Source organism: Amyelois transitella, chromosome 3, assembly GCF_032362555.1.
Source record: "Amyelois transitella isolate CPQ chromosome 3, ilAmyTran1.1, whole genome shotgun sequence".
In the NCBI taxonomy this organism is placed as follows: domain Eukaryota; kingdom Metazoa; phylum Arthropoda; class Insecta; order Lepidoptera; family Pyralidae; genus Amyelois; species Amyelois transitella.
The window spans coordinates 13,476,092-13,496,569 of NC_083506.1; the positions used below are offsets into that span (position 1 = coordinate 13,476,092).

General features: G+C 36.8%; 1 protein-coding gene across 1 annotated transcript in view; it reads right to left on the minus strand.

Annotated features, from left to right (window-relative positions):
• The window catches only part of LOC106136730 (cell adhesion molecule Dscam2), a 196,817-nt gene that overhangs the window by 45,096 nt on the left and 131,243 nt on the right, over positions 1-20,478 (minus strand). Inside the window, exon 4 of the mRNA XM_060949085.1 lies at positions 6,408-6,550. Coding sequence (XP_060805068.1) covers positions 6,408-6,550 — 143 coding nt within the window. The remainder of the gene's footprint in view (positions 1-6,407; positions 6,551-20,478) is intronic.

The following is a 20,478-nucleotide window of genomic DNA, read 5'->3' on the forward strand; positions in this document are numbered from 1 at the left end:
ATTGGCCTGGGTCTTGGATGTTTATCTATATAAGTATTTATTATAAAATATAGTATCGTTGAGTTAGTATCTCGTAACACAAGTCTCGAACTTACTTCGAGGCTAACTCAATCAGTGTAATTTGTCCAAAAAAAAAAAAAAAAAAAATATTTCACTGGCTCAAAATATCTCACACTGCGTACCTTATTGTAATGGAATACATGCTGATTCTATACTTCAAAATTAATACCTATTGTTTCAAATAATTTCGCAAATCCAGTCTAATTAAACGTCTACTTCATTATAAGTTCATGACAAAAAAGTAACTTATCTATTTCATTAAATATTAAGAAAAAAAACTTCGTAATAGCAATAGTGGGTACATATTGGGATAGATCAAACGACTAAACTGTCTATATAGTCGATTCCTGTTAAAAACTGACGTTGCAATTCTAGGACCATGACTAATGGCGCGCCCCGGGCTCTACTTTAGATACTCATAGAGTAGGTAATCATGTAACCGGGACTTATGCCCGGTGAAACAAGATTAAACGAAAAAACTTATCAGGTGATGCTGATAAAGAAAAGGATGATTTCGTAAAAAAGAAAAAAATAATTTTAACAAAACAAACACTGACATGTCTGTTCGCTCCATCAACTATACCATTAGGGATTAAATCTGTCTGAAATCGTTCTATAACATAATCTCATTCGCATCCAACAGAGATAGAAAGTGTGATACAATAAAACGCAAGCCTCTCCCGGATGAGATATTGGACACTTGTTGCGGAATCCGAAACGTACGAAAGATTATCTGGTATAACCAGCGGGAAAGACGGAATTTCAGCGCGAATATTCTACGGTTCTGGGGATCATCGTCTTCTTAAGGTTCATCCGTTCATTGTGTCGTGTGGTTCCCACGGTTCCTGGTAATTTAACACAAGTAGTGCAGCTTCTTTAATGATGCAATATGTGTAAGGTTCCCCTGCTTTGGTTGCGAAGGTCAGACGGGAGTGGCTTCTTCTAAATACCTGTATTATCAAAGATTATGGTTTAAATGTACACTTCAGAGTAGGAAGAATTTTATCAGGATTGATGCCAGGAGGAAGAAGAAGATGCACTATCACGTCTTTATCACTTCAGGGTAGATAGACCAACAGCCTCAAAAAGCTAAGAAGGCCACGTTAAGCTGAAAATCCACTGAAAAGCTAAAAACAACGTATACTACAAGTGATAGAAGTCTGGTAAATGACCTAAAAAACTAGCTTATCCAATCTGGTGATAAAAATGTACCTAATATAAAGTTCTCAACCTAGATTCACAAACTAAAAATGAATTGAAGTGCGTAGGTACGTACACTTAATATTTTATACATTTTGACATAACACGGGGTAGATAAACTCAAAAAACTCGAAGGCCACGTTCAGGTAAATGACACAATGATACAATTAACAACGTAAGTTATACCGCTACAATTGCGAAAAAGTATGTACATATAACGGTGGAAAATAGTTCATCTAAACGACAGAGCGCTCAAAATAACCAAGGTAGCATAATAAAAACAAGCTGTTTCGCCACTGTCTGCCCCTGACAAAACCCTCTCACCCAGCCAAGTTTGCAATTTGCGCACTTTTAGCTCGCCAACAATAGGGCCTTTTGTAAAACTGTAGGGCTATTACCCGGCGCGGTCGTAGTTAGCAACTTGAAAAATTGCGCAATTAACTGACAACTTAGTGTGTAATAAAGGAAAGCGGGTTTTAGTCATGTTAGTGCATAGATGTAGAACGAAATAGATAGCGGCAGCTCACACTAGTGTAGAACCAAGCTTTCATTTTGTTACTGTTGTGAAATAATCTTTGCAACAATATTTTTATTTTTTTAAAATTTTTAAAATTTCTGGTCTGATGATAATAAGTAATTATGACCGTGAATGTGACCTCAAAAGACATATACCTACTGGGTAAAATTTTAATAAAACATACGAAAATAAAGCACGATAAAAGATTCCATTAAAGTCATTAGAATAAAAAAACCATTTTTCAAATAAAAAATTACACTGCAAAATACGCCATCCTTCAAAACACTTTTTTTCCGGACGGTACCTAACAAAAAGGCGTGTAGCGGTCTTTGTGCCCATTGTTCGAAGGCGATTGCGCGCGAGAGTGCTCGAGAATGTTCTGGAAGGATCTGGTAACGCTCCAGATAAGTCGAGTGGCGAGTCGTGATACAAGCGCGCTGAACGCTTTGTAAATAGTCCTTGCTCGATGTGATTAGGGTGAATGGACTGATAATGGGCGATATTGTTCGGCTTTTGATAAATTTTCAAGTATAATCAAATGGTTTTTTTTTATTTTTATAACTATTTATGTCCACCAAACAGTATTTTGTTTTTACAAATTAGTAGTTATATTACAGCATGCTACTCGTTTCCTATTTTGTACAGAAAGTGAGTATTTTCTTTCATCGCGAAAATAAATTTGTGGACTTTTACATAAAATGTGTCTTAATCTTTTTAACCCATTCTTAAACATTATCATTAAACTATATAAAAAACCAACCAACACCGAAGATGTTTCAAATAAGATATTCGTCACAGCTATTGACAATGTAATCTCGAATTCAATATACGAATATTGTCAACCTGAATTCCGATTTCATTTCTATCTAATCTTATTTCGTCGGATCTCGTCAATCTGGCACACATCAAAAACGGCGGATTTCTCCAAAACCGAATAGATGAGTCCGTGAGAATTCCTTCCATTAGCGTCCTTTTCCGCGGCACAAAGGTTATTGACACGGACCTCAATCTCGGGGGTTTAACCTCCACCATAAAGAATGGTATTTGCATTCCCGTTCGAGATTGATCCCGGCTTACGTCTTCGGAAATGTCAATACGGTAGGTCAAGAGATTCCATCGATTCTCTTGAAACTTCCATTTTGGGTCTTATTTTTAAAAGTGTTGAGTTAGTTTTCGATTGGGATAGTATTAGCAATTTTCTCTTATACGAGATGGGACGAGGGCCGTGTTAGAAGTGCGCTTTGCTCGTTGCTCGGACAACTGAAATCGCTGGCTCCGCAGCTTCAAAGGGAGCAAGTTAACTGACTGATTGTTTGATCTTTTACATCTGTGACCATCGGTTCATAGAAATACGGATCATTTGAGGAACCTATATTGATTATGAACTATGAAGGTATTGATGTTTTAATTTTTATAGCCTTACCATTTGGGTGGCGTCCGTAATAAAATTTTGATAGAACCAATTTGTCATATTTCTATTTGTAATTCACATCCTATCAATATGTTAAGATGCTAAGAAATCGATAGCTGAAAATTTTAGTGAAATGATAAGAATTACCAATTTATTTTTAACTATACTTTTCAAATATTTTTGTTTGTAACACTGAAAAGTTGTATTTTCATTGAAGTAGACTAACAGCTTACGTACGTGATTCTGCAATTAATTCATGGAATCTCATTTTTCGAATATTCCACGCGTTAAATGTGAGTTAAAATTAATTGGATGGACCCGTGTTTCAAAACGAACGGCGTGATGTGACTTTTTCGTTTTGCCGCGTTCAACGATCTCGGACGTGTTTGAGAATAGACTTAAAAAATTTAAAACGAACGATGCAAAAATTGTCAATTAAAATGAACTGTCTAATTTTTTTTTTTAAGTATGTAATCTGGATACCATCTTTTCATCTTGTTTCCGCTCTGAACATTGATCATATTTGTTCTTACAGTCCCCACGTGGGAAGTGTCTTGCACAACAAGTTACTTTTTTACTATTTTTGGCTGTATGTCTTTCCTGCCTTTGACATTTGAGGGTAGTTCCATTCAAAATTCCATCCACATTTAAAATCTTCACATGCAAATTCATCAGTTTAGTCTACTTTTAGCCTGAACTTGAATTAGGACGTCTTAGATTTGATCCAGGTACATTCGTCTGAGCCTTCACTATCGCTGAAAATATTACCACCAACTTTCATCAGGATGTCCCCGATTCGAACAAGGTACTTTCATCTAGGCTTGCTCTATAGCTGAGAATATTACCCGCCAACTATTAGACTTAACAAGCATCCCTCATCCTCCACATCAATAAAAACTTAGGTCACGAGACAAATATACAGGAACAACGCTACAGAATACAAAAATGAACTTAGCAAAAGAAACAATAAAACTATTTCCCTTCGACCCTTTGTGATCTCCAGGAAAAGGGGCAGGATTTTTATTTCCTGAGTGTTTGTTAGTCTGGTCACACGTAACGAAGATTGAAATTCATCACGGCAGGCACGTACGTCACGCGACAGGTACGGGTATTACGGGACCTCATCTTGTGTATTATTAAACTTGGGACAAAAAGTTGTATACAGGCAGTTGTTGGTATGAAGATTGGAAAGAATAAAAGAAAAAGTAATCAGTTTTATTAAGACTGCTGGCTCTGTTTACCCCGCAAGGGATATAGACGTGACTGTATGTATGTATATATGTAGTTTTTACGAAATGTTATATTATGTAGAATACATAAATGTACACATGGGTAGGCAGACTATGGATTTGTACTTGCTACAAATGTATCCAGCTTCCTTTTCCTACCTACTCTATGTATTTTTGTACATTTTCGAAGATTAAGGGTACTCCAATTTTGGAGACATTCTTGATGAAGTCCCAAAAATTTTGACGTATGGTAGTACTACTACCTACGTCAAAAATACTCGTACGAGTATTATGTTGGTATTTTAAAGAATAACAGTGGCCAATAGTATTATTATTTTGTTAACTGTTACTTTATTCACAGAAAAATATGGTATATTTGTATTTACAAACTTTTGAATTTCTGTAATTTTGAAACCCTTAAAAATATCTTACTTCATAAATAAAAATAAACATCGCTAACAAAGTCTCAAACGTTTCTTATTTTAAAGCATTGCTCGCGTGAAAAATTACTTTAAGAAAACAAAGCCACTTTAGTCTTCGTAAGTGAATTCTTATCTCCGACAAATTCCTGGAATACATGGGATAATGGCGTCGGCACCCGGAATTCTGAGTCCCACCTGAATTTTGAAGGAAAGAGTTTAAGATTCTTCGGCAAAATCACCTAGAAACTCATTTTTATACGTGCTCTCAAAATACCTAATGGTTAAGTTACCTGTATTGAAATTACATTGTATTCTTTAAAAAAAATTATCGCGAAAACGTTTCTATTTGATTCAGTGATGATAAACTTAACATTGCAATAAAGTCAATATCGTACATATGGTCGCGTCTACATCCCTTGCGGGGTAGACAGAGCCAACAGTCTTGAAAAGACTGAATGGCCACGTTTAGCTATTCGGCTTAATGATAGAATTGAGATTCAAATAGTGACAGGTTGCTAATCCAACGCCTAAAAAAGTATCCCAAGTTTGTAAGCCTATCCCTTAGTCGCCTTTTACGACATCCATGGGAAAGAGATGGAGTGGTCCTATTCTTTTTTGTATTGGTGCCGGGAACCGCACGGCATAATATCGTAGTGAAATAAAGAAACAAAAAAAAATGGAATTAATTAAGTTTACGTATTTCGAAAATGGACATTTTAGAAATACATAAACTAAATTTACACAGACTGATTCTACTTGTTCCATATAATCTTAGTCCAGACAATTAATCCTGACCGCCTGTCTGTCACCAGCAGCCTGCGGTCTTTGTCGATACCACGCCGCAGCCAGACTGGGACATACATACAAACATACATACATAAAACCACGCCTCTTTCCCGGAGGGGTAGGCAGAGACTACCTCTTTCCACTTGCAACAATCTCTGCATACTTCCTTCGCTGAATTATCCAGACTGGGACAAGTGGAATTACTGGAATGGATACACTCAACGCCCCAGGGTAAAGCTCTTAGGTTGTGTTGCAGGTCTAGTGGCTGTCATAAGTTACCAAGTATCCAGAATTTAAGGCGGTATGTATGCCGTTCCAACAGGGCAAGTTTAAAATTAATTTCAAGAAGAAGTATGTCCTGGCATAGGGTCAGGTCAAGAGTTACCAAAAACGCCGAGCTTGCATGAAGAGAGTTATGAATGTGGATGAAGCGAAGAAGTTAAATTCTGAATTCAAAATTGTTTATGTAGTTAGTCTGTAAGTCTGCAAAGATCGTGGCAAGAGGAAAGATGTAGTCTTTGCCTTCCCCTCCGGGGAAAAAGCGTGATTTTATGTATGTAAGTATGTTGAGGTAAAAGACTTCAAAATTAATAACCCAAATAAGTTTATTTGCTTAAATATCAACTGCCTTTAGGTCAACATTCTCATAATCAAGATATACTGACGTGTAATTTGCCACATATAGCTCCAAAACAGCTGGAACCCGATAGCAACATACCGTCGAAATCGAGTAAAAAATCGTTTTTATAAGTATCTCCACTATCAAAACCAGTTGTACTGACCTGCCTCCAGCCGCATGTCCCTCGAGAGGATGGCTCCAACTGCGCTGGTCGCTCTGCAGCGGTACACGGCGGCGTGAACATCGCTCCGGTACTGCGTAGCTGGGAAGGGTCCCAGCCACAAAGTGCCATTCGGCAGCGCCTCCCTGAAAAAGGAAGAGAAGCTTTTTTTAAGATTTCTTTGGTAATAAGCAGAATGGAAAGGTTAAGTTCAATAAAAGAAGGAATATGAGAAATTTAGAAGAAATATTTACTTTTAGTTTTTTTACTCTTAACGATTATACCTTACCTATTTTTTCTTCACCAGTAATTAAGTTCAACTCCTGAACGTTGTTGATGTAGGCTTTTTAGGTTACATTTTATGGGTTAGCTTAGTAAACCGAAAGTCGTTGCGTTAAATTCTTATCGTATGAGATACCAAACCAAAACGATGATAAAATTATGTCAACCAAAAGGGTGTAATATCAATGTTATAAACAATTCATTCATTCATATAGTCACGTCTATATCCCTTGCGGGGTAGACAGAGCCAACAGTCTTGAAGAGACTGCCACTGCCACACATAATCATAAAGCCAAACGGCCACGTTCAGCTGTTTGGCTTTATGATGAAATTGAGATTCAGATTCCGAAGTAGCGAAAAGTTGCTGGCCCATCGCCTAAAATGAGTATCCCTAGTTTATAAGCCTATCCCTTCCCAGTTCTTCTTATAAAGAATATTTAGAAAAAGTCAATGATTAACAGAAAACGTTTATTTTCTTGAAATTTTGTGTAACAAAATTAATGGTCCATCGGTCCGTGCTTTACCCGCTCAGCATAACCCACAGTTTGGCCATTTCTTATTCTTCAAAGTCTAAGTGTATTAGCGACTGGACCGCACTCAGCTCCGACCGATGTTCTCCCCACAATTTTTTATTCCATTCGAAACCAAAAATCACTCATCATTAATCTTATTCACGCACAAGAATTGAATAAAACGATTTGTATTCAAAAATGGCACAGAATTCAATTGCAAATGAAAGTAACTGAACCGTTTTGATTAATTGCTGAAAACATCGTCGTGAAATGACTGTTTTTGTCAAAAATAAATTCAAAGATCTTCAAGAATGAGACACAATGAACCCTTTTAAATCTCCAAAATTATGTGAAAATTTTGCGCGACAAATTGTTTTGACAGAGTGAAAAGACATTTCATGTTGAATTTGGCTGTTCATTTTCAAGATTAATTTTTTGTATTAATTTACTTTATTGTATTTTTTTAATTTATTATATTGATTTAAAATTTTACAACTTTGGTTAAATTCCAAACAATGATTTTGCATCGAGCCTTTCAATGCTTTACTTCATTTCGACCAAAGACAGCCAACCAAATTAAACATAAATATTCTGATGACTCTTTTCCTTTTTTGCACTTTAAGAATTTAGATTTTAGATTATGCCTATGACAATAATGAAAAAGAATACCTATTATTCAGTTCAGAGTTTTGTTCAGAGCTTTAAACTAAATCCCATTTTAACGATGCCGAGTTGTAATCCCCCCCCCCAGTAAGTCTAAAAAGTTATCTTTTGAGCTCTGTCTGCGCAACCGCTGGCAGCAGACATTTAATTAGAGACACACGTTAATTATATTAATTAAACGAAGCAAACAGGCTTGATTACAGCACCATTACATCTTAATGATGGCTCTTCGTTAGGCTGTTTGAAGTTTGCGGTTTTCAGCAGAAGATGAACGTGAATATTGTGAGATAGAAATTGAATTAATATGACTGTATCACCGATCATAGGCGTTGTTGGAAAATATGAATTTTCTATTGGAATTGTATGTTAAAAAAATAATGAATATTAAACTTCTAAGAAGCCACCGATGTGTCGTGTGGTTCTTTGCACTTTAGAGTAAGACCGCCATATCTTCGGATGGACGGCCTGAAAGGTAACTAAGGGAAATGCTAATGAACTTAGGATTATAAGAAACCTTTTCTGAATCTCATTTCTGTTGGCCGTGTCTACCTCGCAAGGGATGTAGACGTGACTATATGTATTAATGAAGAGGGGAGCCCGGGGTTTGCCTCCGAGCACACACACGATCCTGCATATTCACAGAAAACAAAAAATGTAAAATTGAATTTGTTCGATTGTCCTGGTAAAGGGTCAGGTCAAGAGTACAGCCGAGCTTGCATAAAGAGAGTTATGAATGTGGATGAAGTATGCAGAGATCGTTGCAAGTGGAAAGAGGTAGTCTCTGCATACCCCTTCGGGAAAAAGGCGTGATTTTATGTATGTTATGTTATGTTCGATTTTGGTGATCAAAATCAAAAAGATTTGATTTCACATGGAATTAACCTTAGTGTCAGATTTCCGCGCAAAGCAATCCTTAGTAGGGGAACAATTTTAATAATGTACCTGTTCATAACTGAATTATAAATCGTAGCATTTGCAATTTACATCCTATTAGGTATCACGCAAAGAAGTGTTAATATAATTCCATCTCATACGAAAGAACAAACTTCCTTCAAAATGGATTCATGGAATGGGTATGTATGGCGCAGTAAAGTCCGTCATATCATGAACATCTTGTTTCATTACGTGGATATCGTTTTTTGGCGTGAAAAATATTACGCGACAATCATACCATTTTATTTTCGTATCTAGAAAACTGTTACAAAGAAAGAGCAGCCTACATTCATACATACATATGGTCACTTACTATCCCTTGCGGGGTAGACACAGCCAACAGGCTTGAAAAGACTGAATGGCCACGTCAATCAGCTATTAGGCTTAATGATAGAGTAAGAGTAGCCTATATCTACAAAAGCCTAAATCTGGATAAAATTTTAAAGTCCTTAATGGTTTAGCAAACTAATTAAAACAAGTTAATAGCTGATAAATAAGTTACACAATGCTATTTGACTTTGTCTGAATAAGTGAATTGTTAAGAAGGTCTCAATTTGGTTATGTGAAATACTTAAGAGAACCCGAAACCGAACTTCGAAAGTGGAGAGGTATGATATACAGGCTGCTTCATAAATCGCATCGCATATTTAAAGGGGCCATTCAGTATCTGATACCCGTTTCAAATAATTAGAAAAAAAAAATAGGGGTTTGATATTTTACCCTTATCTAACAAAAATAAGAATCGTGGGAATACACACGTGGGTGGAAAGCTAATTTATGAATTAAAATGACGAGGCGACAGCGCGGCGGTGCCGGCCGCAAGCAGTCTCGTTGTATGCGCGTACCGAGCGTACGGTGTCCATACATTCTGAGACTTTCGCGCACTATTTAAATTATTTTTAGCTTTTAAACTCGTGAGTATTTTGTTGATTTTCTATTTAATAATGTTAAGCGTGTTTATGATTTGCTTATGTTCTTAAAATAAAATGCGATTTACCACACACCCTGTATATGTAGAATATGACTGTGATCTGACCTCCGGGCAATTGTTTACAGGGAAACTTGATCGCTTTATCTACATATACAAGTAATTTTCACTTACAAATACCTAGACACGTTAACCACTTATGTTTGTCAAGTCAAATTTTACATATAGGTACTAGATTATTATGCGTATGTAAATTAATTAAACTATGTTAATTGGACATAGTTTCCACTGTGTGTTTGCTGTCACGATAACAAGGCACTGTTAAAATGTGCTTCAGGTGGGTTTGGATTGATAGAACTGTATTCAAAATTTTATTTATTATTATGGAATACATCATATCACTTGATAATTGTCATATATTTTGGTTTCACAACATTGGTATGTTAATGTCATTTCAAAAAACTTATGTATGTTAATAACATTTCAAGTGTCTTTCATAAACTTTGCATTTGGATAAAAAACTACTTTTAAAAACTCGGGTGAACAGTCACATTTATTTTGTTACTAGGTTTCGCCCATGACTCTGCCCGCGTATCCTATCTCGGTCTCCGTACTCCACACTATGGAGTCAGTTTTGACGAAAAAGATGGACAATCAAACACACATTTTCACAATTCACATCTATACATATAATAAATCTGTAGAAAGGTCAATTCTGTACATTGAAAATATTGAAAAAATAAATAGCAGGGGGTGTTACTGGATCGATACCAAATACAAAAATGTGATTAAAAAAATTTTTGTCTGTCTGTCTGTATGTTCAGGCATCACGTGAAAACTAATGGTTCGATTTTGATGAAACTTGGTATAATCATACCTTATTATCCTGGGCGTAAAATAGGATACTTTTTATCCCGAAAAAATACGAAGAACAAAAAATCTTAATTTTTCAGTTTATCCATAGACGTTGTTCTGTAGAACCGCGAACACACGTTGCGTTACCCGCACTGGATTTAGCGCCGTAACCTGTAGCGCCTAAAGTCGGCTTTGGCTTGAACCGTTTGCTGCACAAGCGGGCCGCTACTAATTACTATGAAAAAAATACTACATAGCTACATTAATTCCCATCAAGCTGAAAATGAGTATAATTATTTAAAACACAATCAAAAGCATTATTTCAAAATTCCCCATGATTCCGGTTTAAGGAAAAAAATTTACTCACCGTCAAAGGTAAAAAATGGGTGTATCGCAATTTTCTTTAAAACGGTAAGTTTTTCAAATCGAAAAATTACCTTAGACATAAATTGTAGATCATAAAGTTATCTATAAAAAAGGTATCAATATTTTTTTTCAACAAAGCTACCCTAAGTGAAGAAAATCATCTTAGGACAATAATAGAGATTACAATTATCAAATTCAATGCAATAATCAAATTAAAACTAAAACTACTTATAAAAAGAAAGAAAAAAGATGACTACAAACTAAAATTTAATTTATAAATTGTACAGTCCTTGCATAGCATCAACATGCGAATGTGCCCAGAAGGCTGGCAGCATTGCCAATTCGAATGGCAAAGCTGATTCTCTGAGCCAGATAATTTCCAGCCCTCCGGTCAAGAGATACCTCAATTAGCTTTTTCGACAATTGTCGGAAAAGCTGATGGGCAGATAGGCCCCCCGGTCCCAGAGTTTCTACCCCAAAAGGTTCAAAAGTATAGATATTACCGATAACTACATACATACATACATACATAAAATCACGCCTCTTTCCCGGAGGGGTAGGCAGAGACTACCTCTTTCCACTTGCCACGATCCCTGCATACTTCCTTTGCTTCATCTACATTCATAACTCTCTTCATGCAAGCTCGGCGGTTTCGGGTACTTTTGACCTGACCCTTTACCAGGACGTCCTTAATTTGATCAAGATATGTTCGTCTAGGTCTTCCCACCCCGACCTTTCCCTCCACACTCTCCATGTATATCTGCTTAGTCAACCTGTTTTCATTCATCCTCTCCACATGACCGAACCATTTCAACATACCCTTTTCTATTCCTGTAACTACATCTTCTTTCACATCACAACATTCCCTTATCACACTGTTCCTTATCCGGTCACTCAATTTCACACCCAACATACTCCTTAACGCTCTCATTTCCACTGCATTTATTCTGCTTTCGTGCTTCTTTTGCCATACCCACTGATGTAAACTTTGATCCCGATAACTACATATTTGCGCCTTTTGAGGTTTTTTGCCTCATTTGAAGCAGAATGGCCTTAGATTTAGTAACCTGAAGATGAGACGGCGCAAGTGTGTCGACACAAGTAGCATTCCACACCAAATGCCGCCCCAATCTCCAGGGTATCAAAGTCATACCATCCGGTCTCTTGGCATCATCCCGAGCCAGACCGTTTGGTTCTAGAACGGCTGGAACATGGATGGTGGCAAGAGCACGGAGGATTATATCATTTAGGGCGGCATGGCGCCCTAAACGGCCGCCACTCCTAGGGCATGAGAGGCCGTGGTGTCCATAGCCGACAACGGTATCCCCGCAAGGACAACTATTATTAAAGACTAACGGTATTTCATGTGTTGAGCATTCTGAGATAAAGCAGCTATACGACCCTAGCCACGTACACAATTAAACAGAGAGACAGATGTTGTCTCAAGGTTTCACTACAGTATAAATGAAGGGACTGGGTTTCATTATACTTATGTATATTTTATATTTTGAATTCAAGTTAAAATTACCGACAGAACAATATTTTTACTTATATTACTGCTACATAGAGTATATACGAGACGTGCTTATGCATATTATGACGCTTGCAACTTTTTGCATCGTAATATCTCAGAAACGGTAGCTTTATTGAAAAAAAATATTGATTCCTTTTTATAGATATCTTTATGATCTACAATCTATGTCTGAGGTAATTTTCCTATAAAACTTACCGTTTTGAAGAAAATCGTGAAAATCCCATTTTCTTACCTTTGACCTTGGGTAATTTTTTTCCTTAAACCGAAATCATGGGGAATTTTGAAATAATGCTTTTGATTGTGTTTTAAACAATTATACTCATTTTCAGCTTGATGGGAATTAATGTAGCTTCATTCCTATTTTTTGGTCTAAATTGACCGGACTGAAAATAAAATGGAGAAATAAACCATCTACGCGAAGACCGACATCCGCGCGGACGGAGTCGCGGGGGAAAGCTAGTATACAATATTAGTGTGGATTATTTTCATAACATTATTTTAAAAATAGAAATTATGACAAGATAAGAAAGAAAAGATCTATTTCCATTTGCCCACTAGCTCTATACCGCAGCTTCACCTGCGCGAATTTAGTGCCACATACATGCGCGATATTAGCGAAACCTATACGCGCGAATTGGTGGCGCTACCAGGTGGTAGCGGTAGTATGAGATTTTAGCAGGATGATAGGTACCTTATGTTCTTCTACTCACGCAAAATTTCATGAAGGTTGATTCAGTAGATAACGCGTGAAGAGACAACAAACAAACAAATAAACTACATACGAGTAACTTTCGCATTTATATTTGGCTTAACGATAGAATTGAGATTCAACTAGTGACAGGTTGCTAGACCATCGCCTAAAAAAGAATCCCAAGTTTGTAAGCCTATCCCTTAGTCGCCTTTTACGACATCCATGGGAAAGGGATGGAGTGGTCCTATTCTTTTTTTGTATTGGTACCGGGAACCACACGGCACTATTTATAAAATGAGTTGAGATAAATAATGTAAGCTAAATATAGATATTATTCCCATAATCTTATCCGAGATATTTCTCATTGTATTAGTCAGGGAATCGTAAGGAATGGAGGAACGTTAGATAAATATTATCGCGTCATATTCGTTCGGATTATATTATTGCTGATAAGTCCAGCCGAGCGTATTGCTTTGTCAGCAATAGTTATGTCTTCTTTCTATCCTTATAATAAGAATATCATTCAGATTAACTTTGTAGGGTAGGGTAAGTTTGACGAGATATTTTTACAAGATAGGTTTTCGGCCTAATAGAATGAATATATTTTGATTTACCGTGTGAGAGTACTTGAAATATCTTTTACAGAAAACGACGCGTCGGCGGTACCAAGTTCGAGTCTTACGGTGATAATGCACAAATGACTTTTTTTAGTTACATGCATACATGTAATCACGTCTATATCCCCTGCAGGGTTGACAGAGCCAACAGTCTTGAAAAGAGTTATAGGCCAAGGTTATGCTGTTTATATAAGCCTCTTTCTTAGTCGACATTCATGCGAAAGAATTGGAGTAGTCTTATTTATTTATATATTTATGTACATCAAGGAAAAAGTTAATATAGAACTTAAACAAAAGAGAATGGTGCCGTGTGGTTCCCGGCACCAAAACAAAAAGAATAGGACCACTTCATCTCTTTCCCATGGATGTCGTAAAAAGCGACTAAGGGATAGGCTTATAAAATTGCGATCCTTTTTTAGGCGATGGGCTAGCAACCTGTCACTATTTGGATCTCAATTCCATCATCAAGCCGAGCAGCTGAACATGGTCATTCAGTCTTTTCGGGACTGTTGGCTCTGTCTTCCCCGTAAGGTATATAGACGTGACTATATGTAAGTATGTAACTAAAGAGAAATTAAGTTCAAGGGCACTACTTACTTCTAGAGAAATGTCCTAGATGGAGTCAACGGTCATCCAAATACTGCATTAGAAATCGAAAAGATTTTATTTAAAAATTGACGAGATAATGTTATCAAACCATTCAGGCATATCTTATCAAATCCGTGTCTTCATCTTACCATAACCGAAATGCACAAACCCAAAACACGTATTTCTGTTTGCGGACATCCCACGGATAATTCAATATCCGAGCTGAATAATTCATGTATGATTATGTTGGCAGAGATTTTGTTCTGTCGTGTCAGCGGTGTACCATTTGAAGTAAAGCGTGTAATGAAAATATTTCGACTATCGAAGAAAAAAATATACGTACATATAATCACGCCTATATCCCTAGGGAGGTAGACAGAGCCAACAGTCTTGAAAAGATTGATATGCCGCGTTCAGCTGCTTGACTTAATGATAGAATTGAGATTCAAATAGTGACAGGTTGCTAGCCCATCGCCTAAAAGGAATCCCAAGTTTTAAGCCTATTCCTTAGTCGCCTTTTACGACATCCATGGGAAAGAGATGGAGTGGTCCTATTCTTTTTTGTATTGGTGCCGGGATCCACACGACACTGTATTTGAACCTGTACCATGCGTATTACGCATTTTAACCGAGAATGTTACCGATTCGACCTCAGACATTCTAAATACTTGTCCATTGATATTGAAAGCTCTGGCTTTTGCCGTCAAAAATCACAAATGAACGTGAGAACTTTCGAGAAACAAAGCAGTTTCGCAACAAAGTCTTCGCATTTCAAGGAATTTAGTCTAACGTATCGGCGTCAGTCCGAAGTTTAAACCCAGAATTTATGGGTCGTTACCACTGACCCTTCCACGTCATTGGCTTCCGATGAGGGGGGAGGGTTGGGGCTGTCCTCCCCCCTGGATTAGCACACGACGAACTACATACGAACCCAACTGAGTGTGAATATTGGTTGATGGATGTGGTGTTTTTTTGTAGATGTATAAAAATGTTAGACATTTTTCCCCCCAGTATTTTTTTATACTTTGTAATTTTTAAATAAGTGATAACGACATTGATCTTTTTGAGGTGTGATTTCAAGACAGTTGGCTCAGTCTACCCCGCAAGGGATAAAGACGTGACCATATGTATGAATGTACAGGTTCAACCCCCACCTCGGCCATGTACCAATGACTTTTTTCAAAGTGAAGTTCATTAGCTTGAATACTAACCGATGCTCTTACGGTGAGGGACAACATCGTGAGGAAACCTGCACATTCAGGAAGCTGGGTATGCAACCATAGATCCAATATGGGTTAGGTTTACCTGCAAAGTTTGCTGAGGTCAGATGGGAGTCGCTTCATGTAAAAATCTGACCCAATCTAGGATCCATGGTCAAAGGCATACCCTGGGCTCCTCTCCTCTCCTATAAAAAATACATATAATCGCGTCTATATCCCTTGCGGGGTAAACAGAGCAAACAGTCTTGTAAAGACTGATAGGCCACGTTCAGCTATTTGGCTTTAAGATAGAATTGAGATTGAAATAGTGACAGGTTGCTAGACCATCGCCTAAAAAAGAATCCCAAGTTTGTAAGCCTATCTCTTCGTCGGCTTTTACGACATCCATGGGAAAGAGATGGAGTGGTCCTATTATTTTTTGTATTGGTGCCGGGAACCACACGGCACGGTGCCGCGAACCACACGGCACCATAAAAATATCTCGTTTCCATTTCTAACACTACACTCATGTAAGCGTTTAACACATGTCAAATAATACCCTTGTAAAATAACACTATAACATTTCATACTACATTCCCACTTGAGAATAACCCACAAGGTTTGTCGGGCAATTCTGTAGTGCGAATGTTTTCAGGCGGCTGTTTGCTCAGCCTAGATCCCGGCCGTCCTTTGTGAGGTCCCGAACTCTGTACTACGCCTAGAGGACCTATTATTGGGTTTCCTGCGAGCTGGTCTAAGTGATGAGTTAAGAGCGTGGCACGGTCTAGTTTCAGATGTTTGAACTAGGATGATCTGTTTAGATACTTGAAAAAGTATTTTTAATTTGACTAGAATTATACAATTCTTGGTTTTTAAAACTAAATATAATGATACAATACAACAAAGTAGAGATACATGATTAAATCAAAGGTTGAAACATTTGTGCTAACTTTAAAGAGCATATTATCTTATATTATTCATACTACCTACTATCCTATTATTTCAAGGAATCGTTAATATTTACAATACTTTGTGATGTTAACGATTTGTAAATAATATGAAACCTTCATACATCATAATTCTATACATATGTTATCGAAAATTAAAAATATGACAAAAATCTTGCAGGTTAAATTATTTTGATGTGTTATTTAAATTAACTATTAAATTTAATAATATTTTATCAACTGTAATACCAATGAAAAACAAAACATTTGAAGTGATTTAACAATTATAACTTGCGGCTTGTTATCACATATACAGTTATAAAATAAACCACATAATTGGATATAATAGTTATAACCGAGTTGCGGCTACACGTCTTGTTGCCCGGACAAGATCCTAATCTAATCTGATGTTTCTAGTTTCAGGGATACGGCCGTAATTACATTTCACAATGTGTAGACGCAAATAACTACATATTAGCATCAATTAAAAAACATAATTCTTTAAAACATCCAAATAAATGCAATACGTAGTTTTATTAGTACGAAAATGTCTGATCCTAAAATAATTAAATACAATGTATGTGCCTAAAATTGCAAAAAATGCTCTCTAGTAGACATTACATACATACATATAATCACGTATCTAAATCTTGGGGGGTAGACAGAGGCAACAGCCTTGTAATCACTGATAGGCTACGTTCAGCTGTTTGGCTTAATGATAGAATTGAGATTCAAATAGTGGCAGGTTGCTAGCCCATCGCCTAAAAAAGAATCTAAAGTTTATAAGCCTATCCTTTGAAGACATCCATGGGAATGAGACGGAGTGGTCCTATTCTTTTTTTTTTTAGTACCGGGAACCACACTGCACCATATATTATTTTAATATAAATTATTATTAATCTAATTTATAATGAGTTGTACGCTCTAAGACTAATGTAAAGTTTTTATTATCATTCCTTTTAATTTATTTATCAAACACTTATACGCAGCTACCAACGACACACGCTTGCAACTAAAAATCGCTATCGCTTATGACTCACAGTCACCAAATATGTCGGTCTGAGAGCGGCTAGTTTGAATTTCAACGAGCCGACCTCGTTAGATGGATTGATAACATACCTGATGAATTTATGTAAAGGTAGACCCTTCATTATAGTGGTCCAGTGTCGCCTTACTTTCTCGAAGGGACGATCTTAGATTTACTATCTTTGTCTTTTGTTTACTTAGAAATATCTAGGTTTAATGACAGCGGGATCATTGATAAAATTTCATCGAGTGAGTTTAAAATTAGCGTACAATTATAAAATAATATTTACACAGGTATTGTGTGGGAATTTTATGTTACTTAAGATCTTCTTAATTTTACTTGATGATTTTGTTTGTGGTAGAATTATGTTGTATGTTTGTTAGATTGTTCATCTAGCCTTTATTATTTTGATCATAATGAACTAAACTGTAATATAAAAGTATACGTCATGTCTATATCCCTTGCGGGGTATACAGAGCCAGCAGTCTAGAAAGACTGAAAGGCTACGTTCAGTTGATAGAATTGGATAAGGCTTAGGTTAGGCTTAATGATGGAAATTTTAAAGGATCCTGAATAATTTTCGCGTTATACCGGACTGAATTGTTCTCTGTAGGGCACTTCGATTCTATGCTTATCAAATTTTATTTAGTATGCCTATATTAAATGATTTATATCCATTACATTACTTTTACTATAATGGTAAATTTCCTCTGCAAAGGTTGCGGAGGTCAGATGGAAGTCGCTTCGTGTACCTGATTTACTCAATCCAGAATCGCGATCTGATGAGAGAGAGAGAGATGAGAATGTAACAAGGTTTATACAACGCGGAACGGAGAAAGTATATTTTATTTTATTAGTAACTAGAGAACGCCTGCGGCTTCGTACGCGTAAAATGAAAAAAAAAAAACCGTTAACATCAGTTCCCGTGTGACAGATGACTTAAGAAACCAAATGTTAACTTCCAAATTTCTAAACCCAGCTGAGAACCGGACTGAGCGTGGTCCATCAGTCTGTCATTAACAAAAGAGTTTTATATATACTTATTGGATATTCATTCATTCATATAATCACGTCTATTTTCCTTGCGAGGTAGACAGAGCCAGTAGTCTCAAAATACTAATAGGCCAGGATCATTTTTATGGCTTACTGGATAATTCTATAAATATAACACAGCCTTTCAGTTCAATGAGTTCACCTGCAGCAAATAATTGCATCGTGTAATGAGTGCGACATCACCGACTCCCGATAATTGTGCATCCGCCTCAATATTCCTGGGGTGCAGCCGGGAACTAGTGATACTAGCTTTTTCACTCGTATTCACCCATAATATTATTAAACGTGCCGTGTGGATCCCGGCACCAATTAAAAAAAGAATACGACCACTACATCTCTTTCCCATGGATGTCGTAAAAGGCGACTAAGGGATTGGTTTATAAACTTGGGATTATTTTTGAGGCGATGGGCTAGCAACCTGTCACTATTTGAATCTCAATTCTATCAAAAAGCCAAACAGCTGAGCGTAGACTTTCGGTCTTTTCAAGACTGTTGGCCCTGTCTACCCCGTTAGGGATATAGACGTGATATGTATGTATTATTAATATTAAGAAAGTTTATCTATCTAATACACTGTCATAGATATATATCAGAAACTAGACACTATTCAATCGTTTTTGATGAATAGCATAACTTAATATACATATAATCACGTCTATAAGTACGGGGTAGAAAGAGCCAACAGTCATGTAATGACATGCCAAATGCATTAACAAAGGGTTTCTTTATGCACCCAATTTCATAAAATTCTCGCCAAAACGGAAATTGAAGGCATTTTTCACTTTACGCAGGCAAAGTTGTGGGCATACTCTAATACAAACATACATACAGTAAAACGGGATCGTTAATATCTCCCGCCGCGCCGTATGTCTGAATAACTCGAGCCGTTTAACTGATGGCTCAGATTATTACACTTTTTGCATACACCAGAAATGTACGGTAAAATTTTTGAGAGAATTCTTGAAATATGACCTTCGGAGTTTCATGAATTAGAAAGAGCACATCTATCTTTTTTGTTTCTGCAATTTTTATATAATCTTTCTGTTTATATAACTAGTAATTATTGAACAATTCTTTTTAGTAATGCGTGCCGTGTGGTTCCCGGCACCAGTACAAAAAAGAATTGAACCATTCCATCTCTTTCCCATGGATGTCGTAAAAAGCGACTAAGGGATAGGCTTACAAATTTGGGATTCTTTTTTTAGGCGATGGGCTAGCAACCTGTCACTATTTGAATCTCAATTCTATCATTAAGCCAAACAACTGAACTTGGCCTTTTAGTCTTTTAAAGACCGTTAGCTCTACCTAGCCCGCAAAGGATATAGACGTGATTGAATGTTAACTCAATGAATTGTCGGAAACTAAATCGTTTGAAATTGTCCATGCAAGTCGAAGCTAGTCTAGAAATAATCAGTTTAGCCTTTACAAGGCGTTCCCAATCAAATTTGATAAAGCGTCCTGTGTCCGGGACTAAATAGAGGAGCGCCGTACGTATGGAGGTTACAGGAATATGAGGAAGCGATCTGGATAACGGTCAGATTTCAAGAGAAAAAAAGCTTAGAGTCAGTAAAAAGCTTAGTTTTTAAATTAAAATTAAATGATATTTATTTATTCCTCGACACCTATATCTCCAGGTTTAATCCAGAGATGCCTTAAGCCTAAACTAAATATGTTGGTGCCGGGAACCACACGGCACGTAATTTTCAACAATGAATAGCTGTACACTATAATTTGTTCGTATGCAAAGCCATGGAGGCTAGCTTGTCTAACAAATTTATTACGAGCAATTCGTCTGTGAGAGAATAATGTCTAATAAATAATTCTACATAATTCACGCGTTATGATTCACATAAGGCGAGTTTGCCTATAAATATATTTT